The sequence below is a fragment of the Ixodes scapularis genome, unplaced genomic scaffold, assembly GCF_016920785.2.
Source record: "Ixodes scapularis isolate PalLabHiFi unplaced genomic scaffold, ASM1692078v2 PGA_scaffold1__304_contigs__length_218370807, whole genome shotgun sequence".
Lineage (NCBI taxonomy): Eukaryota > Metazoa > Arthropoda > Arachnida > Ixodida > Ixodidae > Ixodes > Ixodes scapularis.
Genome location: NW_024609846.1, coordinates 170,292,613 through 170,319,408, shown reverse-complemented (window position 1 = coordinate 170,319,408; position 26,796 = coordinate 170,292,613). Strand labels below are relative to the sequence as shown.

Below are 26,796 nucleotides of genomic sequence, written 5' to 3'. Positions count from 1 at the left end.
TGACGTTATCAGTGACGTCACTGATGACGTCACCGGCATCCGCATCGTCATCGTCATCATCACTGATGACGTCACCGGCATCCGCATCGTCATTGTCATCATCACTGATGACGTCATCAGTGACGTCACTGATGACGTCACCGGCATCCGCATCGTCATCGTCATCATCACCATCTGCATCGTCATCGTCATCATCGCTAATGACGTCATCAGTGACGCGTTACGTGACCCCCACCCAAGGTCACTTGACCCCCCCCCCCCCCCAGTACCCTTCCCTCCTCCTCCTCAAGAGCTGCACTCTAATTCGGCGTTACAGGGAGTTGTAAACGGCTTTCACTTTTTTTATTAGGTACAAAATACAGCTAGAAAAACAACAGGTACAGACCTTGCAAGTGCCGTTTTCCTCCTTTTTTCTTTGTGTAGTATATTAAGGCATCTTTAGTGATCTGGGACGACCGATGTCGGCAACTATGCCCCGGCACTGTGAAGCAGCCGCAATTTGTGGGTATTAAACAAACTGCATGCCAGCAGGAAGAGGAGCGGGACGGACGAGCGGCCCAGCTGTCCCAAGCTGGCCACCATCCTGAGTGGGGAGGTGACCATCGGCCTGCACCTGCAGTTCCTCATTCGCAGCAACCACACGGACCTGCTGGTGCTCAAGCAGACAAAGGTAGTCTTCAACGGGGACTCGATAAATGGTTTTCTGAGCGAGAACTTTTGAATTGCTAGCTTAAAATAAGTGAACAGTGCTATGCTGCCAGACAGCTAAAGTGCAATCCCACTTATAATGATACCACATATAAACGACATACTGCTTATAACGATCAGTTTCTAGAGTTTCCAGACTAGAAGCGCTTAGTTTCTAGTCCAGATACAATAATTGGTTATACAGTAAAACCTCGTTATAACAAAGTTGAAGGAGTGGTCGTAATTATTTAGTTATAACCATTAGTTTGTTATAGCCAATGTCCATTTCTTCCCACTCTTAGTAGGCAAGGGGAATTATGATTGCTTTTTTATATCCATTAGTTTGTTATATCCCATTTTGTTATAACGAGGTTTTACTGTAACAAGTGAATTTCCGGGGTTTCTCATTATTGGTATAAGTGGATTGCACTGCAGTAGTAAATTCCAGCAAAAACAATCGGCAAAAAATCAGTAGACCTCAAAATTGACGGCTACCCATTCATTTAAATTGTGGGGGATTTTTTTTGTCAAATGTTCTTGTGTCAGTGTTGCTCTAAGGGTCTAAAAGTGGATAAATGAATAAAAAAAGGCTGTGTGACATATTCTATACTCTGCTCACCCTTAAGGGGGGACACTACCTTAAAATTGCAATTTTTGAGAAAATAATGAATTTTTTTATTTTTATGTATTGTGGTTTTACAACTAATAGTGTATACTCCTGCAAATTTTTATTGCAATATCTGAAGTATTTACGGAAAAATAAAACATTTTCGGTAAACCAACAATGCAAAATCACATGTTTTTGAAATGTGAAACTTCTGTTTCCTATTTTCAATCTGCTCTAGCTTTGCACCGGTGTGCCCTTGAATGATGATCATATTCTCGTTAGAAAGAGCATTTCTTCATAGTTTCAGTACATTAAGTATCTTTGTTTGAGAGCAAACTCTATTTGGGCGAGAACACCATAAACGTCCAGCTTTCACGTAGAAAAGGCTATGCATGTGGCCAAGAATCGAAAAGCCCCACCCTGATTGAACACAAAACAGACTACCAGCATTCATTTATAGAAAGTCACATGGGTTTGTCTGCTTTGTGTTTCGATGATGCTTGCCCCGCCCATATCTGCTGATGTTGGTTTGTGTGTTGCAAGCATACCCAATTCCTCACTCGTTTTCGCAATCGGTGTCCACATGCCGACAACAAAATGACATTCAAAGAAAGCGTTTTAAGCTCAGATCACTGAGCAAAGCCATGCTGCAGGAGATTGGGTGTAAGCAGAAGGCACCACCTATGCTCTTGGTGCCTTTTAGTTGCCACCACCCACCAGTAAACGCAAATGTAGTGGTGGGGAAACTTCAAGCAGGTTTTTTTCAGTTCACTTTTTTGCAGCAACTTTCGTTTTAGGAAATCTATCATTTCAATGAATCACTGAATGTATTCTTCTCTGGGGATGTTTCTGAACTGAAATTTAATGGAGGAAGGGGGCTAGATATTTCTTTTTCTATTTAAATAAAGTTCTTACTGCCAAAAAGTAGAGTTTTGATGAGGAGAAAATGTCCCATTATGTGGAATGCCTTTCAAATGGACATTTTAGATACTTTTCTTTTCAACTTTTTAAATTTTATGCATAATACTAGAGGAATAAAAATTCAAAATAAAAAGAATATGGCACTTATAGGTTACTTTTGGAAAAAAAAAAGTGAAAGCCGTTTCCAACTCCCTGTAACGCTGAATTGGAGCGTAGCTCTTGAGGAGGAGGAGGGAAGGGTACTGAGGGGAGCGTAGACCCCTCCTCCTCCTCCCCTCATTCTTTAATATGCTCCGGGGGGAGTCACCTGACCTCGGAAGGAGGGGGGTCACGTGATCTCAGGGGGGGTGTCTCGGGGGGGGGGGGGGGGGGGGGGGGGGTCACGTGACCTTGGGGAAGGGGCCACGTGACCTCGGGGGGTAACGTGACCTTGGGGTGGTCTTGGGTCACATGGGGGTCACCTTGGGGGGTCACGTGACCTTGGGGTGACCTTGGGCGACGCCGACGCCGCTCAAGACTGAAACGGGCGCCTAAGAGCTGCGCTCTAAAAAAGAAGTGGCACTGAAGGGGTTAAAGTGGATAAAAATGAGTTTGAGCTATCGGAAGCAAGAGCCACTAGACATAAGCATAGCAACACACTCGTGTATTCTTTTATTAATAACGGTTTTAGATACTAATTTCTTCCTTCAGCTATAAAAGACTGGAACAGTCTAGATAGGCACTTTTTTTAGTTATGCAAGTGATGAATTGTTTATTTGTGCAGTTGAAAACCAACTACTTTGTCAATTTATGAACTGACTTGTGATTCCTGTTTCAAAAAAGTCTCAATATTTTTATTTCTCGTTCTATTGATATTTGCCTCATATTGTTTTTTTGTTGTTTTTTTGTCCCAATACGGGCACAAATCTCAATAGGGATTGGCGGTATTTTAAAATAAATAACTAAATGGTTGGGGGTTACTACTTGAGCGTCTGTTGCTGTGTTCGATAAATTTTTATCGGGGACCATTAAGAAAATGCCGGAGTTCCCTCTTCAAAGAAGCGGGACTGAGCTTACCGTCTGGCTTGTGCAGGACGCCGTGAGGAACTCTGTGTGCCACACGGCCACGGTGATTGCCAACTCGCTGATGCACTGCGGCACCACCAGCGACCAGTTTCTCAGGTGGGTGTGCGCCTGGAGGCGGGCGTTCCTCGACTGACCGGCCTTCTTCTCCCAGGGACAACCTGGAGTGGCTCGCCCGAGCTACCAACTGGGCCAAGTTCACGGCCACCGCCAGCCTGGGCGTCATTCACAAGGTGGCCTTTTTTTTCCTAGACACTGGTCGGGCCAGAACGGGGGTGACGCGGTTCTTCCTTGCGTTTAAAAACAAATGCGGGCTCTGCACTTGGAAGGGAGGATGCCAAGGGCAGTTATTGTACAACGCCCGAATTAATGCCGGGCGTGCCCTAGGCCCGGAGTGGACGCCACGTCGGGCGATCGGGAGAATGTCTGTTCAGGTGTAGCTTAGAGCGACCGGTTTCCGTCGGTGTTTGTTGTGCAAGGTGTAGAGGGGGAACTCTCAAACGATCTTGGGGGTCTGCCCCGAACTGCAGCCCAGGAACCTCTCCCGGTCACGACATTGATGCGGTAAAGCTCCGGAAACAATTGCGCCCCTACTGGGAGGTCTTGGCTCGTGGCAACACATCAATGGGTGGCTCATATTTGCTAAAATGGTGCTTAAAGGGAAGCTGAAGAGCTTTTCGAAAAAAATGAGTTAATGGTTGATTCTGACGCGTTTGTGCCTGCTGAGTCCAAATATCACAACCATTTGACCCAAAATAATCCCCAAACGCGAAAAAAGCGAAGAAATCAGAAGCGATCGCCGCAGCGGCACGCCATTGGCTAGCCACGCGTGACGCGCCACTACGTCATAAAAGGACCACCTCGATTCTCGTTTGCTCCGTCGCTTGCGGAAGTAGCCGGGCGCCGAGTCTTCTGCTCTTGTAAATCGGGTTCGGCTTCTGATTTTTCAAAATCTTTCGGTGGATCCGAAAGAGGAATGTGTCAGACGACCCTCGACGTGACAAAGTACGCGTTCCAGCCGTTGGCAAAGTAGGAAAATGACCCCCCGCAGTGATAAACAAAGAGACGAGGAACCGCTTGCACGGACGCGAGCGACATGGCCGGCTTTGTACCTTCAGGAACGTACTGACCGCTACTTATTGTAACCTAAAACGTTGGCAATAAACGGAGTGCTATTGACGCCTCAAGCCGGATTAGCGTGACCCTTCCCAAAACGGTCGTCAGAGGACAGGAATTCTGCACACATCGGCCTTCGTGCTTGCCAGCTGCTGGACGCGTGAGCGTGCAGACTGCATTGTTCATCAAGGCTGAAGTGGTTTGAAGGGATAGTATAATCGGCTTCGGGCGACGGGAGAGCTTCCCCTGAGATGAGACGGGTGATAAGATTGGGTCGCCGTTCTGCCAACGCCATGTCCTTGGGTACTATGCGTATAACTGCGCAAAAGGTCCATCCTTGTCATAGCAGTACCCTCTGTTTCATTTAGTTTGTTTGCCGCAAACTAAAGCGGAGATGTGTGCCCGCACTCCTTAATTTTATGTCGAATTCGTTAAAGCTTCCTGGGCCTCTACATTCGCATACTTTTACCAAGATTTGTTGACTGCATCACACCGCCACCAGGCATTATCATCGTCCGATTGCATTTCTACTGCACAAAGAATTGTTGCATTACACAAACTTTATACGGAAAACACTGCGTAACTTGTAAAAAAAGAGCTCAATTCAGAACAGAAGGTCACATGCTTTGTATTTCCACAAGGCTCTCCTGAAGAGAATATAAACCTTTGGAAGGAAACTTTAACACAATTTAGGTTTACGTTTAAAAATTATATGACCTCAAATAATGTCAGCAACTGCAAAAAAAAAAAAAAAAAATGTTTATGCTAAAACATGTTGCACCGTGAAAGTCGCATTATGAATTGCATGACTACTTATTAGAGCAAGCCCTCCTCTCCCAAGTGACTGGGTAGCCGAGTAGATTAAAAGCAAAAGAAAATAATCTTGGGCTACCCAAGATTGCTGTCTTTTGTTTCCCAGATTTCCCGGACCGAAGTCGGTCTGGAAAATATAAACACTTCAACAATATAAGAAACCAACACTAAAACACTAATATAAGGCGGTTAACACAAGAGAGCGAATAGAAACCCGCTATTCGGCTAAATGATCGCGGCTTTTCTAGCACACTGCACAATTGTAATAACGTAATAGTTTTTTTCTAGAACAGTCGACCAACAATTCCTAGCCAGTTACGTTTCCTCTTGGCTTGTGACTTTTAATGCGCTGAATTGCCTTTGTACTTTCAAAGATGGTCGGCAGAGCGTCGGATTCAGGCGAGCCTTCTTCAGACCCAAACCCATACGTACATAGTTTTCATATGCGCCGTCCGAAACACGTTTCGAACAAAAACGGTGCACTTGCTCAAACCCACCCACCCCTTTAAAATCTCGGTGACGAACTGGAAAAGACAGTAAGCGGGAAGAACTGCGACGAGCGCTGTTCGTGAAAGTTGGCGGCTACACAGGAGTACGGCATCGTGCAACACAGCACGAGTCAGTTGGTTCGGTGCCACGAGAATTCCGCAAACCCGTGAACAAACAAGAAAACAATCAACACGCCAGGCGATTGAGTCAATAGCATGACCACTCAAGGGATAAAAGCAAGCGTTATGCAGCGGCAGAACGACGACGGCTCTTAAAGACACTAGCAGCCTACGAGGAAAGTGCGGCCATCCGCGGCGGGGTCCCCCAGCCAGTCCTTTTGTGACGCCGCCTGTCGGGCTTCCTCCTCTCTCCCCTTTCCCTCTGCTTCGGAGAGGCGTGGCTTCGGCGCTCCTTTGAAGGCGCTTTTCCGGTTCATCCGCGCAGAAAATGACCAAACGAATACGATATTCGTGATGGGTGAGGTCTCGTTAACTAGGTTCAGGTGTTTTTTCTCATATTTAAAACCGCTTCAGCTTCCCTTTAAACTGAATAAAGGTGCACTTGGAGGCTGGGATGGTTGGGGAAATCGAAGAGCTCGAGGAACCTCCCTGGGGAACCCAATTAGAGAGCCCACGACTTAGAGCGGTGGTTCTCAAGCACTGACATTTCGGGGACCCCCTCTGGGTTGACGGAAGTGAGGAGGGACCCCATCCACCAAGAGGAGGCTTAGGGAGGCAGTATAGGGTGATGACAGCGACAAAAGAGGGTGAGTTGAGAAAAAGTAGATGTGTGCAAACCAAACTTGAAGCTCTGAAATAGAAAATATTTTACCCTAATTCCTCAGCACATGCAGTTTTGTTTATGTATACTTTTGTGGTACAGCCAGCATTAATAAAAAAAAGAAGTTGAATTTCCCAGCTTGATTCACGGTGAGAGCTTCGGGGGCCCCAAGAAAGCTTTACCCAAAGAAACCGCAGACCCCCGTTTGACAACCGCCAACCTAGAGGGTGCTGGGGTTTAGCCCGGAGAAAATGTGGCAATTTCTTGGCACTTGTTGGGTCAATACATACCACCTAGAAGACGAGGCCTTTCCCCCAACACATTATTGCTAGTGGATCTACACCGCCCTGCCCGTGCATCCTGCAGCGTCCGACGACGAGCGCGACGCCGTTGACACCGAGACGGATGCGTCTACCACTTTGAGACATAGTTTGGTCGAGCTTCGGCCCATTTGCTGCTTGAGATGGGTCGGGGACCCACTAACGACGACTTTGTGCGTGGGCCTTCTTGTCCAGGTGGTGTTGGTTGGGTTTGGGCTGAGTTTAAATGGGCGGTCGGGAGGAAAGCGCAAGCACGTGGGGTGCCTAGCAAGTGCAGTTTGTTTACGGGGTAATCGTCAGAGGGGGCATTTCTGAGCGACGCCGCACTCCCTTTTGCTCCGAGGCGAATCGCAGCAGGCAGCTCCTCGGAAAAAAAGATGCGTCGTTCGAACGTCGGAAAAGGCCCAGTGGTTGGGCCGACATCTCAAGGGGAAATGGCCTTCGGGCCGTGAATGCTTTGTTGCTTTCGCGTTTGAAACGGCCGTGGAAGCGCTTTGTTGCAACTTGCATCACCCAGCTCGACTGCGACGGAATGCAATCCCCAAGTATGGAGCCTAGATTTACCGTAACAATGCCCACCCTTAAGGGAAGAGATCAGTGGTAAAAAATATGGGATGGGCGATCTTTGGGAATGTGAGGGGAAAGTTTTATCAAAAATATTACCGATAAACACCAGGGCTAAGGGGAGGAGGGATTTGCTACAAACCATTTGAAATGGGAAGTGATACTAGAGATAGCGGACACAACAAATTCACATTTCACTACGCGATAAACACGGGAATTTGCAACAAACTTCCTTGTCACAGGAACGAATACCGTCGAGCATGTATGCTGCAGGTTCGCACTTCACGGCGCGATAAATGTGCAAGTACCCGCTACAAAATCGGCCATGAAAAGCTGTCCAAACAGGGCTTCTCAAATGGCATAAGACGGCATATGAAGTGAATGTTGCTCTTGTTTTTTTATGTGGACATCAACCATGCAACCGGCATGGCTTAACTCCTTGCCTCCTCTGATTTTCTACAACGTTGCACACGACCTGCCAATAGTGTGCCTGTCTGCCTTTTCTGCCGTGACCCCTGCTTCTTTGGCCGTCCACGGATGGACGGCCAAAGAGTTCCAGCTACTTGCCCTTAGATCCTTCCCTTTCCCTTTTTTGGCATCAGACTCGAACAGCAGCGGAAGCCTTGACTAATGGCCAACAAGGCATGCGAGTGGCTGTCCGGAATGAGCACGCTGCAGGCCTTCGTTAAAGACAGCAGCAAAAGAAAGCTTTCCCCCCGGCAAAAAAGAAAAAAACGGATGAAAGCGGACCGCAGTACACCATATGGTGGTGCTGTGCCGCTTTACACCATTTTAAGTGCCCTGTTTGGACAGTTTTCTGCACAAACCTATATCGTGCGTGCAGATCGCAGACCAAAGCGCGGCAAGCCGCGACAAACTCCCACGTCACGGGAACGAACGGATGCCGCAGATTTGCAGATGCGGCGGATTCGTGTTTCATGGTGTGACCGGGGAAACCACTACAAGCTTGTGTATCACTGGAACCGATATTGCGCACGCAGGTGGCAGATAAAAAATGTGGAAACCAGCTGCGAACCTTGCAAGTGACAGGAACGAATACCGCAGATCGCTGCCGTGGCGGGTTCGCGTGTTATGTTGATATAAACATATGGGAACCGCTAAGAACCTGACATTGCACATGCAGATTGCGGACAAAAAAAGATATCTGGGAACGAGTGATGAACTCGCATGTCACCGAAACGAATACCGCAGATTGCAGATGCAGCAGATTTGCGTGTCCCGGTGCAATGAACACGAACGAATCTGCTAGGAATGCTCTTGTCACACGTATCATTACAGCAAGTCGTGTGGCTCATGCGATTCTCGTCGGGCATTGTGTAATAGATATCCGGCGGGAATCGAGGGGGGGGGGGGGGGGGGGGGGGGCCAATGTTTGGGAATTTTTGTTACGGATATTGAGCACTGAAAACGGCCAATCTCTCAGGGCCGGGCGTTCATACGGGACTTATGGTAAGAAACGGAGCAACTGAAGTCGTGGAGAGTGTTGGCAATTCAATGGCGGATGCCTCTCGTACAGGTTGGTCACCAGTGTATGTGCGTTGCGTTGTCGCGGAGCAAGGAAAAAAGTTGGTGCAGTTGCCAAGATGCTTGCAGATGATGGACTCTTTGGACCCCTCCTCGCAGCTCGTATTGCAAATGCAACCCATTGACCGCGTGACCCCGATAGAGCAGTTGGAAACCTAAAAGGCAAGGCCGGCACACAACGTCTTCAACGGCGGATCTCCGACCCACCCCGAGCGGCAAACGCGCAGAAGCTCCACGAGAGATGCGGCGGTCTCGGCGTCGCCGCGTGCTAGCGTCAGGCTTGTTGTGAGACGCTGCAAAACGCTACCTAGGCGGTTTGAGAAAAATGCCTCCTGGGTGGTGTGAAGCACTCTGCAATCTCCTTGCGCAGGGCCACGAGACGGAGGCCCTGCACCTGATGTCATCGTACCTGCCCAAGGAGTCCGGGCCGGGCAGCGGCTACACGGAGGGCGGGGGCCTGTACGCCCTGGGCCTGATCCACGCCAACCACGGGGCTGCCATCACGGACTACCTGCTCGGCCAGCTCAAGGAGGCCACCAACGAGGTGCCCACGCCGCCCTTCCTTGGCCACCGACGGACCCTTTTGTTCTATGCGAGCCGTCTCTGTTTACAGTCGCACCCACTTATAACGAACTTGGGTTAGCGAAATGTCGGATACAATGAACAAATGTTTATTGCACGCTCCTGCTGCTAAACTTTTAATGTAATTTTGTGCCGGTTTTAACGAACGAAGGGGAGGCAGCGCTGCGGAGATAACAAAAGAAAACCTCGAAGCGCCAAGATTTATTTTGCGAAAATTACTAGAAATTAGCGTTTTGGAATCCCAAAAGTAAATAAAATGTGCTTGCCGACATCTCTCCGGCGCCGAGCGACTTCCTCCAGGAAAAAGTTACGCAACTCCGCTCTCAAAAAGTTTGGCTTCGCCGCGTCGCATGCTACACGATAGCCATCTTTTGCACCAGGTGTTAGGTTGCAGCATCACTCGTTGCAACATCATTCGCATGCACAGCCTGCGAGCGAGAGCAACGACGATAACGAACCCGCTACGAAGTCGGTGTCGGCCGGAGCGGCTGAGGCGGTAGTCCACGTGCTCCGAGCTCACTTCATTGGTACCTCCGTCGGACGGGGTCTCTTCCCACAGTAGTACACAATTGAAGTGATTGAAGAGCAAGTTGTAAAGACAGCTTCAACACGCCGTGCACAGTCGAACATCAAAAGCTATTTTCGTCCGCAATGAGAGAGACACTAAAAAAAAATTTTGTTTGTTTTTGCCTCGTTGAGTTAGTCCCACTTGATATGGCTGGGTGAGACGCCGAGCGCAAGCAGACGACGTGAGGCAAACGGCGCGAGGCAGAGGAGGCGCGGAAGTCTTGTTTTAGTTTTATTATTGAAGGAAGATGCCCATTGCCAAGACAGAGCGCGCTTCGATCACATGCTTCGCGGAGTCAGTGAGCGTGACTCTTGCTGTATCTCTTGCAAGCGTGTTCCATATTTCGACACAGCGTGCTTTTTGATCATGTGCTTTGCAGAGCTAGCGATAGACACTGGAGCGTGTTCCAGATATTAAGGTTCTACACGCTTTTCGTTTGCATTACGGCATCGTCCAAAAGGGGGAAAGCAAACGATTTTTGAAATGCGCCTGAGAATGGGAGAATCATGTCTCTGAACTTCTTTAGAATTAAGGTATGTGAAAATGCATTTGCTGTGATCGGCCCTTGTTCAACACTAGCCTAAACTGCCAGACGTGCGTGCGGCCGGCGCAGACATACACGCAGAAAGAACTTGTATTAATTGCTTTGCATTTAATCTATTACCGCCTGAAGCTTTATCATATTTTTTTTTTTTTTTTTTTTTTTTCATTGTTTGAAGATATTTGAGAGTGCATATCGTACGTACGTATTGTATTCACGACGTGCTGTCCAGTCACGCCAAGGTGGTGCACCACATCGTGCACGTAGCCATGACGTGTAATGTATGCAAAAGATCTGGACTTTTTGGGGCAAATTCTACTTGTAGCGAAATACGGCTATAGCAAACATATTTCAAAATCACGTCGACTTCGTTATAACCAGATTCAACTGTACTATAGAAACGACAAAGTTGAGATTTAACGAGGTCCTTCTGCTGCGTTATTCAACACATTGCTGTTTCAGATTGTGCGTCACGGCGGATGCTTGGGAGTTGGACTGGCTGCCATGAGCACACACCGGCAAGGTCGGTGCCCGACGGACGTTGGGAAATTTCTCGTTCAAAGTGTCTACCGTAAAGGTCCGACATAGCTGTCCCGGGGTGTGACGTGACGGAGTTATGTTTTAGGAGGCGATTGTGACAAGATCAGCGGAACAGTAGACAACATTTTTGGGGCCCTGTCGACGGGAAGGGAAGCGGCTCTCGTCCGGCAATTTATTTCGATGGGACTTGACTTTCACTGCGGTGGAGGACTACCGTATTTATTCCAATGTCGGCCACTTATCTTTCCGGAACTGTTCCTTAAAATTAGATGTGAACTAGGGTTCCGTTTTCTGTACATGCCTATAAACCACGAAAGGTAACCCCCAAGCTGGTTTTATTGGAATTGGCAAAAGCGGAAAGGTTCCGACTCCCTCACCAAGAACAACCTAAGTTTTTCGGGAAGACAACATTGTTGTACTGTCTACCTTAACCTGAAATACAACCCCAGGTAGATGTTGCTTTTTTTTTTTTTTTTTAACCACCCCAGGTTACACGCATATTCAAATAGTGGGGATTCCCGTGCCCTATTTTCTTCGACGAAATATAATACCCGTTCTTCTCTTCGAAGAGAAGAATGGTATTATATTTCAACTGTGGCAACTAAAAAAAAAAAACAAAAAAAAACCTTACTGCACAGTTGAGTTTGTGTAAGTTTACCATATGATGCCCTTTAACCCAAGACTGGGGCAGAAGGACGAAACTTTTTTTTTTTTCCTCTTTCTGCCCCAGTTTTAGGTTAAAATGCATCAGGAAAAAAACACTATTCGAGGAAATTTATCAACACGCGCCACGAAATGTGGCTCTGCTAACACATTGAATATGCTATCTTGTCCGACAGCATATTATACAGCTGCTAATAGTATTGCAGCAATTAAGCTCGAATAACTCACTCCCAGTGACAGTATATATTAAAGTGGCCCTGCAAAGTCTTTTTGACTGGTTTTTAATTTGCATCAAACCTGAGCGCACTCAACGTTAGTAACTTAATGAAACTTTTCATTTCTCGAATGTCGCTTTATTTTAAAAGTTATAGGCAAATTGAAATTACAAAAACAAGCAAAAAATAACCTCCTTCATGACATCCTTGGTCGCTTGAGTGGCCGTGAACTAGGGGAGGGGTAGTGAACTCACCGAGCGCCCACAGCTGCCGCACTCCGTGTCGACGGCTCGAGAGGGTGCCACTCAAGCATGTTCCGGATAGGCTGTATGAAGCGGATAGCCAGGACGGCTCACATCGCTTTTGCTGCGAGATTAAACGCTAATTTGGCATAACACTTCATTGGCCACAAACGACAGCAAACAAAGGGTAAAAGATCTGTTCAGAACGGAAGCCACTTTGTGCTGCCATACCGCCAAACGGCCAAACCTTCTCGCTGAAGGACCTTCGGAACGCTCGGAACCGGTCGGATCCTCGAGCCCGTATACGACCGCTGCACCGCCACATACATCCGGGACTTTTCTACGCTCGCCGCTCGTCGGTGCCTGATCCCACTACCCATTTCTAGTATGCACCGCCTTTTAACACCGCGTGGTGGCGGGTATGTCGATGGGTCATTTGTTGTTTCCATACTTTATAAACTGCATTTGTTTCTTTTCTGATCTAAAATACTGAACAAAAACTACGCTCTTAAATAATGGAAACGGTACGCGCCACTTATATTTTGTATTTTGACTGAAAAGAAGCTTTTAGCGGCTCTGACCAGTAGTAAGCCCAGGACCAAAGACTTCCCATATCGCACGCTTTCGGCACTGCTGGTCGCCCCCATAGGTAAAGGAGGTTTCCGCGTCGTCCGGTTAAAATATGACGCACTGTAATTTAGTTAATCTTTCCGTGCCCGCTGGCTTGCTCGAACCCCAAGAGATGTGGAAACATCAAAAAAGGTAGACGCTTAAATAGGACTGCAGGGGGCCCCTTAAGGTCTAATGCCACAAATGTTAATAAATGTGTCTAAGTTGAAAACATAAAACCGACCGCAGCAGAACTCAATGCATCAATAGGAAAGAGGAAACAGTAAATAATTAGCGGCGGCTTGTTTCCTGTCGATTTTTATTTTTACCAACATGCTCCTACACAAATTTCGAACCTTATGTTGTTATTTTTGATCGTTGTGAGTTGCAGTCTTTTTTCCTTGTGTAGTCATCTTCTCTAAAAAAAAAAATATCTTTTTCTAACTTTTTTGCATTGACACAGCACTATTTGAAAATAATTATTTTTTTTCAACATTTGGCGAGCAATTTTTTTTTGCAATATTTTGCCAACAAGAGAAGAGAGGCACAATGGCGCATGCGCGTCAGTTCTCTGCAAGAACGACGGTTGCTTCCTGCAATGCTTGGCTAGAATATGGTGTGCCATTGCGATTCACATGTTTACCAGCGACCTCTGTGCTTCCTTGCGCCCCGTTGTTCGGCAGTGCCATGAGATGCTTAGGGAATTTTACGACAGTGTAAAATGCGGGACATTTTGAAGATTTTGATATTTCTTGCGGGACGTGAGCCCTCAGTGTGGGACAGTCCCGTGAGTCGCGGGAGGGGTGGTCACCCTTCCCAGGTGTAGAAGAGAATAAACTTAAAATATGGCGGTTTTACGTGTTGGACCAACGAAGGGCACCTGGAACGCACCTGAGGATTTTTTTTGGCGCAGCTGATACCTTGGTTAATCATCTGCAATAAGCCTCTGTCAGATTGCCGGCACCTCGGCAGGAAAACTGACCCGCAAGAGCATTGTAAAATCCCGAGAGATGCCCCGCCCCTGAAAGGTAACCCATACTTATTTCTGGCCTGATTTGCTATTTTCTTTTGAACACTGAAAGATACCCCACTCCTAGTAATCATAGTGTTCAGACCAATGTTGACCTCGGCATAAGTGCATCTATTTAGCTATGGCGGTATATAACCCTGACTGGAAAGTACAGTCATCTTTGTTTCATTACCCCTTGCTGCGATAACAAGTTTGGCAGACACACATGATCTAAAAATAGTATTTATTTTTTCATCTTTTTTCGATTGCATATTGGATGTTGGCTCACTCCTTATTTTCACCCAATTTTTTTCTCGATTTTGGGCGGGCTATCTCTTGGGATATTACGGTAAACTCGGGCGAGTTGGCGATGCGCAGCTAAATGAAAGTGGCGCAAAAGGAGGAGGCTTAAGTTGAAGAAACATGCACACTGGGCACTTGGGAGCCAGTCACTCTACGCTGGCTTAGATGTAATGTCTCGACGCGACGCACAGTGCCAAAGCCTTGGCGGCATGGCTGAGCTGGTGTCCGCTCTCCGTGCAGACGTGTATGAGCAGCTCAAGTTCACCCTGTACCAAGACGACGCAGTGGCCGGCGAGGCGGCCGGCATCGCCATGGGGCTGGTCATGCTCGGATCCAAGTCCTCCACCGCGCTCGAGGACATGGTTGCTGTGAGTGGCGCCCCACGCTCTCTTCTGTTCCACATCTCTGGCTTTACTCGGACTACCCCGTAGCGTCCGAGGGCGTTGTTGCAGAAAACTTGCAAAGCCACAAATTAAAAAAAAAACTGTCTTTGTTGGGTTGGTGTACCTGCAATTGCGCCGTTTTAACAAAAAAAAGAATTGGCACAGGTTTCGCCCATTCATTCAAGTTTTCTCGTTTATTGTTAAAAATAAAAATTGAAAGAAGATCTATTAGTGGATCCTTAGGGAATGCGTTAGCATGACCCTTCGGAAATGCCACTTACAATCGCCAACCGATTTTTTGGACTTCGTAGGAACTGAAAAGTGTCAGAATAATAAAACGGTTTCAAAAATCGGCAGATTAAAAAGCTTTCCTTTATTATGTCTAAGCGGGCTTAAAAGCCGTCTATCGTGCCTTGCTTCAGGTTTTGTCTCCACTTGGTTTCAGCTAATTTCTATTAGCTTGAGAATCGCTGCCTTTTTATCTAGCGTTATGGTCGAGTACTTTCCGCGCATCTTAGCCACACTTCACGGCGGCGGATGGACAGATGGGGGGGGGGCCATGACGTCTAAACCAGCGTATTCCAAAAAACACGATTCACTGAGGTGAGATAAGAGGCGCAAGTTTACGACTGCAGAATGGCGAATGAACAAAGCAAGATGGTAACAATGATGATAATGACGCGCAGCAAGAGAAAAAGAAAAGCCGTAGCATAGCATCACCTAGTGGCAGGACTTAGCAGTACTCAAGTAGTGCTGCCAAACCAAGCGACCCAGCCAATCTATGCGGAGCCAACATAGAATCTAAAATGGCGGTTTCTCGCTAGTGTTTGCCGCTGATTGTTCGCGACAATTTTGTCCGAAAAATGCAACTTTCCGACTTCAGCTGTCCGAAACATAGGTCGTGCATATGCACTATTTCCATCAGGTAGGTCACGGTTCCTCTTTTTAGGGCCAAAATACTGAACAAGTCCGAATTGTCGGCATCCAAAAAATCGGTCGGCGACTGTAGTCCTCCTTTGGGAAATGCTAACGCTGACCCTTTCACTTTTCTGTTTTGGCTTTCTCTTTTGTTTCCTCTATATTTTACTGCCTCTTTTTGGCTTCATTACGCTTCCCAAGGGTCATGCTAACAAATTCCCTAAAGATCCACCAATGGCTCTGCCTTTAATTTTTACCGTCTACTTGGACCAGCGCTTGTACTTGGTTCACACCCCATTCTGTAGCACAAACCAGGACATGCACTCCGCACACCTGTAGTTCAGAGTTGCCCATAATTCGCGCATGCATTGGCTTCCGCCCTGTGGCATCGCCTGCCTCTCACCTTTGATCTTCACTACTCTCCTCCTCTGCTTGTCGCACTTCCCCCTCCACTGTTCCGTCCACAGACGGACGCCGTCAGCTATTCCCTGTCATGTAGGTACTTACGCTAACGCATTAAAAGCTTGAATCACAATTTCTTCTGCCAAGCAGAAAGTAATTGCCAGTTTGTTTTTAGAGCGCAGCTCTTAGGCACCCGTTTCCAACTTGAGCGGCATCGCCGTCGGCGTTGGCGTAACCGCGCGGTGCCATTATGGGTAAATTTCCCCGCTAAATCTAGCGGAAAAATTTCTCTGGGGGGTCACGTGACTCCCGAGATCACGTGACCCCCCCCCCCCCCCCCCCCCCGAGGTCACGTGACCCCCACGTGATTTTGGGGAGGGGGTCACGTGACCCCACCAAGGTCACGTGACCTCGGGGGGGGGGGGGGGGGGGGGGGTCACGTGACCTTTGTGGCCTTGGCTCCTCTTCCTTAAGAGCTGCGCTCCAATTCGGCGTTACAGGGAGTTGTAAACGGCTTTCATTTTTGTTGTACCAGTACAACTACGTTTCCCTCCATACCTCCTTCAAACAAAGCTGGCCGCCCCATTTTGAATATTTTCTACTTCGTCAGTAGAGGCGGTTCGAGCAGGACCCCAGGCGCACGGGTGTTCCAAAATTGGAGTTCGGTCGTGAGACAGGGAGTTCACAAAAAAGAGACTCGCATTTCTGCTTTCTTTGCCATTGCGGCGTCTCGGGGTAACATCCCGGTAGGACCGCATTTATTGTGACTGAAAAGACTTGACTTATGTGAGACGCATTGCCGGGGGAGAGGGGGGTGCGGGGGGGGGGGGGGGGGGGGTGCGGTTGATGCTGCAAGTTGCATGGTGGGTGCAACGCATGGGTGCGGCCGCACACGTACGCCACAAGCATTGCAACCTGAAAGGGTTGCCGACAGCGAAGGAAATGCTCCCAGAAGGAAGGAAACGGTAAGCGCTCGCATTGGTGGTCTTGAGAGGAAAAGAGTGGCTGAAAAGCGTAGAAAGAGGCATACGATGAGCTAGGCGCATTAATTTTGCCACGATCACTTGGAAGTCGCTCGAGTGTGCGCTAATTTTATTTTATTTTATACAGTGCCGGTGTTTTTGTACAAAATGAAGCTAGAAAGTTTCTATACTCCTCCTCGCCTTTCGATGGACCACAGCAGATGCTACGAGCCGTCTGGGCCAGTCCAATGCTGCGTGAGCGTCGCATGACTTTCGGTGGGGGGGGGGGGGGGGGGGGGGGGGGGGGGGGGGGAGGGGGAGGGGGGAGGGGGAGGGGGAGGTTTGTGCAGCGGTGCGCGGAGTGTGTGGTCACATGATTCGTTCACAGCGCTGGATTGGCTGGGATGGCTTGTATAGCGTGTACTGCGGTTCATCGGAAGGAGAAACGGAGTTTAGATACGAACCTACGCGAGTGGTATTCTCGCGCTTCTTCGCTTACGTCGAAGCGTAGCCAGCGGTACGGTTCCGTCGGAACTTCCGACGTCTGTGTCCATGCCCCGCTGTTCCGAGGCGACCGCAACGCGCGGGACCTTTCCCTCTGATCGTTCGCCGGCCGGATCCTTTCGAAGGGCCGGCAGTTGTTGCGGCGTGCATGGCTGAGCGCAGGGGTGGGGGATTGCAGTATGCCCAGGAGACACAGCACGAGAAGATCCTGCGGGGCCTGTCGGTGGGCATCGCGCTGGTCCTGTACGGCCGACTGGAGGAGGCCGACCCCTTGGTGGACACCCTGGCCGGAGACAAGGCGAGTCCTGTTTTTGTCCAGCCTCCTGTGTCGGCCAAAGCGTTTCCCGACAAACGTCGATGCACCCGCATCTGCTTACCGCCGTGTTTTTGCCGTCTCTTACGACAAGGGAACGTAGTTGGTGCGATCTGTGGGGTGCCCCCAGAACTGCATTTCGCTAGAACGAAGGTCGCGAGGTACTTGCGAGATTAAATGTATGTACTGTCTGTGACGAATGGTAGTTTGTAAAATCGTTAAAAGTTTTTGAGCCAATTAAGTGAGGGAACAAATTAGAAAATATACGGAAATGTCTAGTGTACCACGGCCGCCCGATGGATGGCAACAGTGTCTTTTTTTGTCGATCCCAAGATGTCTCGAGGCACTCGGTTGTAAGCGGTCCAAGTTTTTGAACCGGCCTCGGTGCTACCGGACGTCCCGGTGGTTGGGTGTGGAAGGTTTTCTAAAAGATACCGGCAAAGGACCAAACCAGGTTCCGAACTTGAAAAATTAACCTTTATCTTGCGGGCGATTTTTGAGAAGTCTCCTCGGTGACTTTGAGGCGAGAGCACCGGCCTACGGATCCACAGGTGGTGGGTTCGAAACCCGGCCAAGCTGCCCGCAATATGACGAAGGCATATTGTGGAGAAGGCGCTGTGTAACCGAGCTTTTGGTTGCACGTCAAAAGATCCCCAGATGGTCCAAATTAATCTTCAGTCCTCCGCTGGGGCGTGACAGATGCCCTTCGTTGATTTGGCACGTAAAACCCCCAAATTTGATTTGACTTTGATTTTTGAGAAATTTTGGATGGGAAAATGGTGGTTGACAAAGCCCACGAATGCACAGGGATGGATGTCTCTAACTTTGGACGGGGCCCCCGTTTTGCCATTGAGTTCCAGAACTTATAACTTCTGAACGAGATAATGGTTAGGTTTGAAACTTGGGCATCTGATCCGGACGGCTGCACTACATTTGGGCACAAACTGAGCATTTGGCAACAAATAATTTATTTTTGCACAAAAAAAATATATTTGTGGGGGTGGGGGTTGCGTTCTACATGCCAAAGAGAACTATACCTACTTTTGTTGCCCGCTACAATATTTTGCCAAAGAGGAAATAGTTTTCTTTTTGAATGACGATGAGAGAATCAGTATCACAATCCCGCATACTCTTGTTCTAGAGTGCATCTCTGTCATCTCTCCAATGTTGAAGAAGGTTTTGAGATACCATGGCTCCTTTTTTTCTTCAAATGTTTCTGACCCAACTCTTTCAGAGGTCACTAGGGGCATAGATACCTGGTCGAAGTTTACCCGAAAGCAGAGTACTACTGTATTTACTCGCAAATGAACGCACTTGCATAATGAACACGCACCCTACAACGGGCATCGATATTTTTACTTTTTTCCCTTGCGTTATGAACGCACCTCCGATTTTCAGCCCCGCAGGTCTCGAACTGCGTCCAACTCGTCCAGCCACCAAGCCCAACGAGCCGATTTTCTTTTGCCGCCAAGTGGCCAGGCGAAGCCAAGTATGGCATAGCATAGCATAGCATAGCATAGAATAGCAGCACACTCGGTCGTAGTGCCTGCAAGTGTGTAGTTGCGGGAGTAATCAACAGTGAAACCGAGCAGCGCGCACACCTAACGAAGCTGGGGTTGAGGAATTGCCCAGTCCCAAGTGCTTCGCCCATCGGATGCATTGATGTCGTCCAACACGCCGTTGCCTGTGGTCCGCTTTCGCACAGTGAAATCGTGAAAGTGGTTAGGCCTAAGAACGGTTGCGTTGCTCTCTGTGCTCAGAGAGCTTCGTAGGGCAGCTTTCCTTCGGTAAAGGCACGCCGAAAGTGCCCCTAGAAAGGTTCGCAATTTATAAAGTATGGTTACTGGGGCGCTCCCACCACTAATCGTGGGTGCGCCTCTGTCAGTGGAAACGTGCCACAGTACCCTACCGGGTCATATTGGCAGCTAAAATGACATTTGCGCAAAGTGTGTAATGCAGAAATTATACCCCGCATAATGAACGCACCCCTTAATATGTGTGCCGATTTTTCCGGAAAAAAAGTGGGTTCATTATGCGAGTAAATATGGTACTTAAGGGGAGCGTCTCTGTTTCTCATATCTTATTTGGCTCTCGTAATAAGTCACATAATTTGACACTCGGAAGCAGAGACTAATGCGCAGCACCGACTGCTGCACATTTGTGTTTCGTGAGTTACCGAGCGCCGTTCCAAAGCGGCCGCTATGCATCCTCTCGATGATTGAAGGAACTCTGTGCGTGCAGGACCCGCTGCTGCGTCGGTCGGCCATGCACGCCCTGGCCATGGCCTACTGCGGGTCGGGCAACAACCGGGCCGTGCGCAGGCTACTCCACGTGGCGGTGAGTGCCCACCACTCCTCGAGATGCCGTGCGAGGGACTTTCGGAGGGACCTTGGGAATTGGTTCCTTAGCCTCGCAGTGGGCTCGTTCGATTTACCTGCACCTGTGCAGAAAGCTGTGGGGCAACGTTTAAGTCAAATATCGCAGTGTCCATTGAGTGCAGCTGATGCGGTGGGTGAATCGAAGGAGCCCAGTGAGAAAACGACCTCTAGTATGATGCTCCACGCCTTCCGCCCTGCTTTGGCCGAGACCTCAATGCGTTTCTGAGGTAGGAAGCTGGCGCTAGAGGCAAGACGAGTGAAACTTCTTTCTGCCATCCTTACCTTGTACAGAGGTGGCTCAAGATGGTGCATGTTGTGCTTAAAAATTTCAAACAATGAGCTTGCCCGAGTAAGGAACCTGACTTTGCTACCTCCGGTATCCGTCTGCCAACAGCAGGCGTCAGATTCGCACGTCGGCCGGCAGGTGGAGGCAGGTGAGAGTGGGGCTGCAGGCACCGTTAGGAAACCATGTTTTTGAGCCTAGTGCGGCATGGTGTGTTTTGGTGCAGTCCATGTTTTTACCAACGAAGTAAGTTTATTCAGTAAGTCAATAGAAGGAAGCTTTTCTTCGTTTCCCAGATGTCTTGTGGACACTACAGAATATTTACCTTAATTTATATACTAGTACAGTATTAGGTTATTTGGGCCTATGCTGCATAGGACAAAACGCAACCTTTGTGTGCAGGTGTTCTCGGCAGATTTTGTAAGTCTAACACACTCGCGGTTTATCTGATGCCTGGATCTGTGGATTAGGCCCCCTGCCTGCATTTTGAATTATCAAAATGTCAAATCTGTCAAAAACGAACTTGTAAGCTTTCATTGCACGTTAAATGCTTGTTTTTATATGGAAATTATGTTAACGACACTGTTCGCACAATTGACCAATCACTGCCTTTTTCAGTTTTGCTTCTAGAAGTGAAAAGCTGTGATAAAAACTAGCTACTACAAGTGTGGTTATAATGCAATTAAATGCAAAGTTGCAAGCGAGCTGGACAAGAATGAGGAAAATAATCCCTGGAGAAGGGGAACAAGAGGGACGAAGGACAAACACAAATCTCCAAACACAACTTGGTGACTGGTGCGCGACCGAAAAAATCTGCCTGGTCCGGGTATCGAACCCGGGACCTCTCCATTTCCAGTGGAGCGTACTACCAACTGAGCTAACCAGGGGCTAGATGTTAGTAGAGCAAACAGGTTTTATCAGCTGCCACCGGTCTAACACCAACAAGGGTGAAAGGCTTGCATCTTAACGTTATGATTATAGTGCAGTTAAATGCAAAGGTGCAAGCGAGCTGGACAAGAATGACGAAAATAATTTCTGGGAAAGGGGAACAAAAGAGACAAAGGACAAACACAAATAAGTTGAGGATCCAACCTCTGCAGTGAAATTTGGTGGCCCTTTTTAGGGCAGCTTTAAGTGACATGATTTTAGTTTAAAATCTCCACGGATGCCATGTTGATAAACTTTCTCCCGACATTTTCTATGCACAAAATCATTGTTTTCCAGTTTGCTTGAGTTCTTTCATGTTGTGATCAACTGTGCCAGCCAGAATAGTCGAAAACAGAAGACCGTTGGCTATCACTCAATTTTTATTATTGTCCGTTGCAACTTAAAAATGTAGGGCAAGGGAAGGGAAGGCCAGAAAGGAGGAAGCAGACGAAACGCTGGAGAGGGGAGGGGGAAGCCTCCTCCTCCTTTTAGCGTTTCGGGAATGGGTCAGTTGCACCAAGCCTGGTACTGTGTACCATGCTTGGCACGGTGACGCCATTGGAAAGAGCGAAGGTGCAGGTTTTCTCGGTTTGTTGAGCAGTGAAGGGAGGGCATATTTTTTGTCGTTCAGCGATGAGCGGGGGGGCGCACGCAAATAAACGAGGCGAAGCTTTGCGGTGAAGGCATGTGCAAGGCGACGAGTTTTGGCAGAAACTATTTTACGTTTCGAGTTGGGTTCTAGAAGTGGAGATGTTATAGTGAAATGAAGTGCTGGTGGAACTTTCCGAAACCCTCCAACATTATGCATAGCAACTCGGTACTGCCAAAGTGGCATTTCGTATAATGTGATTAATGTTTGCAAACACCTGTTTTGAAACTAGCTGACGAAAGGGGAAGACGCTCCTCTAACGCTTCCTCGTCGTTGCGCCGTTATTGGCGGGTCGTTGGGGCTCTCCTCTTTTCCTTATTGGGAACACCCGACTTCCCTCTCCTCGCACCATAAGGGGACAGAAGGAGTGTTTTTCCATCTCTGCTACGACGGCAGACAACTACAAACACCAACACCAAAATCCCTGCAAAGGATCGTCCGTAAAGCTACCGCTTTAAAAGCAGATGACAGGCGGGGCTTTTTTTTTTTTGCCGTGACGAGTTGTTCGAGTGCTTGTCAACTTTACTTATTTTTATACAATGCATGGTGTTGGTGTTTTCCTCCAAAGTAAGCTAGAAAGGAGACAGGTACAGACACTTTGGGTGACTGTTTGCTGCTTCTTTGTGTATATTAAGGGAGGACACTACCCAAAAGGGTCAACTTTTGAACCTTTGACTTAATATAAATGAAATTTACAGTGTATACTGGCAGTTGCTAGGCAGAATGCGGTGCAAAGTTTTATTTGCATACATGAATTGTAAAACAAATTATAGTAGTCTTATCAGGAACAAACTGACTTTGTTTAGAAAAACTATTGTTACACAGCTAATGGAATACCTAACATTTTTCTTCACTAGATACACACAGAATGCCTGGAGACTGCAAGTGTGGAAACAAAATTTCCAAAAAGTAATTTATTTTATGCTGACATTGCGCTGAAAGATGAAATGAATTTTTTGCCTTTTATGTCGTCGACAAAATCATAACATCTTTTGTAAAAGACATTCACAAAGTAAAAAAACAATGTAACAGTGGCATTGCCCATATGAATTCCACTTACGAAAAACAATGATTGAGACTTTTCTTTTGTCCCGTTGCCAAACGATAGTTTTCCTAAATTGAAATTTATGCCCAAAAGTGGAACGGAGAAAAGAGCGTTCAAAGTGCTCGAACCTCTACTTTTTCTCTAGCATCCGTGGACCGAAATTAAGCTATAAAAAAATAACTATGCAGTGTAAACAAATGAAACTTTCAGGGAATACTCTATAGATGTTGGTATATGTAGATATGGCATTTTTTAAAATCAACTTTTTTTTCAGAAAATGTTTTTTTTTGGGTAGTGTCCTTCCTTAAATCATTGCCTGCGATATGGGCCTGTCAGGACCGCCCACTGAGACTGCCGACATCCGCGTTTATGCCCTGCCGTTCTGAAGTGCCCGTAGTCCTCTAGATTGTTACATAAACTGTACGCTCCCAGGTGAGCGACGTGAACGACGACGTAAGGCGTGCGGCCGTGGAGGCTCTGGGCTTCATCCTGTTCAGGTGAGTGGCGCGTGGCAAGGGGGGCATTGGCCGCCAGCCCCCCGCTCCCTCCCAGGACGCCCGAGCAGTGCCCCGGGGTGGTGTCCCTGCTCTCGGAGAGCTACAACCCCAACGTCCGCTACGGGTCGGCCATGGCCCTGGGAATCTCGTGTGCCGGGACCGGCAACAAGGTGAGCCCCACTCAGGCACGCGCTCGGCTGCTGGCGGCACAGCTTCGATATTTTCCGGCAAAACATAAACGCCTTCGTCTATATTCGTTTGTCTTGCGCCCAGTGCAAAGTGGGCCATGAGTGGGTCACGCGATAAGCCTGGCACAGTACCAACCGCGAGGCCACTCGCACCAACTCTCACGGAGACCTCCCATGTCCCAGGAGGCCCTGTCGCTGCTAGAGCCAATGACCAACGACCCAGTGAACTACGTGCGCCAGGGGGCACTGGTGGCCTCGGCCCTGATCCTGATCCAGCAGACGGAGGCCACCTGCCCTAAGGTCCGGGACTTCCGACAGCTGTACCACAAGGTGAGACGACTCTCAAGTGCCTTTGCCACTGCGTGTCTTGGCAGGCGGTGGAACCTCTCGCGCTAATTAGCAATGACAATCAGGAGACTGATCTCACCAGCCAGTCCGCTGCCGCATCCAGAGAACTCTAGTCTTTCTGCATGTGTTACAACGTCGCTTCGTGTACGAGTATCACGAGACTGCTAGAGCCATTTTCTGCACTGCCACCTGCCTTCCATGGACTAAGGCGGTGCCATGCATGCACCGAACGCTCGGTGAGGTCGGCCTATTGTACGAAAGCCACCGTCGTTTATATGGATTGTGGCCATTTTAGAAAGTTTCAGAAGAATATTGTTGTGGGAAACATTGCAAGGAGAATCACAGTGACGATGCAAGCGAGTTGGTTCCTCACAAATTGGTGATACAGCATGCAATAAACAAGGACAAAGATGGGCAGTGGACGACACAAGCTCTGAAATTCAACAAAACATTTATTGAAACTACATCCAACGAAAAAAATAACCACAGCATAATTGCATCAACACATGTTTAGAAAGGCAAACTCCTTTAAAGGGATGCTGAACTGAAATCTGGATTCCACAAAACACGGCGGCAAAAGCGTGCCTCGGGACGCTACAAACAACAAAACATCACTCATACAGCAATATCTCGAACAGATGACCGTATTTTCGAAAAAAAGGATGCGCATTTGACAAACATGTTTATGTCTTATTTCTCCGAGAAGGAGAGGGAACGGCCTCACGTCTTCTCTGCTTCGACACCTTGAGGGGGCGAAGCGAAGAGATGAGGAAACGAGTTATTTTGGGACGTCACGTGCCTCGTCTCCTTCGTTCAATCTCGACCTCTTATTCCAAAAATACAGCCGCCCATTTGAGATATCGCCTTACGAGTAGTGTTGTAGGGATTGTAGCGTCCCGCCTACACCTCCTGCATTGTTTCGTGAAATCCAAATTTCGGTTCACCATCCCTTTAATACGGGACGCGTTTTATCAGTCGATTTTCATGGAGATTTGTGAAGTTTTTCTGTAATGAAACACTGACACCGAAAAGTGTTATGCCCATAGGGCACCACATGAAAAACTCGAAAGAAGCAACTCTCTGGCAAGATTTGAACCCACCACCTTTAGATTGTGAGCTAAGTGCTCTCCTGACTGAGCTATCGGAAAATGAGTTTGCTCTTGTGTGCGCCACACAAAAGCAAACACGTTTGTGTGGCGCACAAAGGTTGCGACACGCGGCGTTTTCGCAAGTGCCGTTGAGCGCCTCGTGCGCCACTTCACGGCGTGTGTCAGAATTGGGAGCGAATCTTATTGCTCCATGATGAGGCGGTGCCGTCCAGGTGCCTCTCTCTTCCACCGTGGCTCTTGCGAAGTAGACGGCCACAAAAGGTATGTGAGCTTATCGGGAACGCAAGGAACAGCAGAAGCAGCAGGAAAAACCTTCACCGGGGCCCCGCAGATGAACGCCAATAAGTGGAAAGCCGCACATTCTGCGTTTAAATCCTTGTCAGCATGATGAATCTCCTAGTAATATTTTTTTTAATGCGGATGACGCCGAGTTAACCCTTTAACCACCCGGCCCGAGCTGTACTCGTCATGGAAAGTTCTACCAATTTCGCCAATGACGAGTCACACTTGTCCAGCCATTTTTCTTCCAATTTTTTTTTTTTTTTAAACAATTTAAAAAAAATGTTTTGAAAAAAAAAAAAAGAAGATTTTGGAAAAACAAAAATTGGTGCAAAAAGTTTACAAAAAATTTCGAAAATATTTTTCAAAAGTAACGTGGTGGTTAAAGGGTTAAATTCACTTTTTTGTGCATGTAAATAAACCAGGGATTGACTTACGCATTTATTGTTTCCCTCCCTTTTTATCTCGTACGCCCCAAGAAATTCTCTTTCACCAGCTCTGCGTTGTGGGGATGGTGTCTGATAAGACTGCCTGAGAACTTGGTTGGACATAGTTAGTTGCACTAAATTAATAGTTCAAGTTCAATGCTAGTCTTGTCTGCTTCCTATCTCTGTCCTTCTTTATTGTGTGTTGTATCACCAATTTGAAATTGTAAGGAGAGATTCTTTCCCACCCTTCTCAAGCTCACAATTACAAACGAACCACAATGCCATCGTCGAGCACATACGCAGTTGGGGTGTGGGCGAGATGCTCTCTGTTCCCTGCAGACGGTATGCCCCATGGATGGGACATTGTTCTTAACCTTGATCTGCATTCTTGATAGCTTCTTCCCCAAACAGGTTGGACCCATGCAGGGCTGTTCCTTCTTGACACGAAGATGCATTCCCCCTAAACGCCAAATTGTCCCTCTGCATCGGACTGGGAGGTGTGGGATTGGGGCACTCTTAAGTGCTGCAATGTTCGCACAGTGCAACACTCCTTGGCATTTAAAGGGCTGTTCCTGGAGGACATGCCTCCGTCTGTTAAGCGGAGACAAGCGGACAGAGTGGTGTACTGTGTGGAGAGCCCTTGAGTCAACTCGAAACAGCCTTTTGGTTGTTGTGGAAGGTGCTCGTAGTTTCCCTTGTTCTACTGTTTTTTTCTTCAATGTTTTATTAAACGATGTGCTGAGTCTTAAGTTCACAAAGGTAGTATTGGCAGGTGGCCACCAAATGTTTAGAGTATGGTTGCGGGCGAGACAACAGCACTCCGCGTTGGAAAGCTGTGTAGGGTCTTCTGGCTGCTGAAACATAATGACCGCTCAGCAAGATTTTTCCAGCCGCACCGAAGCCTCTCAATAGGAGGAGGGATGGTGAAGTCAAAAGCCCATTCTAGACATTGGCAATATCTTCGAGACAGTCACAAAATGGGGCTACAAACTGAGTTGTTGCAGACT

At 47.9% G+C, this 26,796-nt stretch overlaps 1 protein-coding gene across 1 annotated transcript in view; it reads left to right on the top strand.

The window, feature by feature from the left end:
* The window catches only part of LOC115330545 (26S proteasome non-ATPase regulatory subunit 1), a 78,054-nt gene that overhangs the window by 36,535 nt on the left and 14,723 nt on the right, over positions 1 to 26,796 (top strand). The window contains 12 exon segments of the mRNA XM_040218855.2: positions 532 to 567; positions 569 to 670; positions 3,288 to 3,376; positions 3,432 to 3,510; positions 9,275 to 9,448; positions 11,058 to 11,118; positions 14,417 to 14,544; positions 17,524 to 17,643; positions 19,900 to 19,995; positions 23,373 to 23,437; positions 23,493 to 23,607; positions 23,809 to 23,955. Of these exon segments, the coding sequence (XP_040074789.2) occupies positions 532 to 567; positions 569 to 670; positions 3,288 to 3,376; positions 3,432 to 3,510; positions 9,275 to 9,448; positions 11,058 to 11,118; positions 14,417 to 14,544; positions 17,524 to 17,643; positions 19,900 to 19,995; positions 23,373 to 23,437; positions 23,493 to 23,607; positions 23,809 to 23,955 (1,212 nt within the window).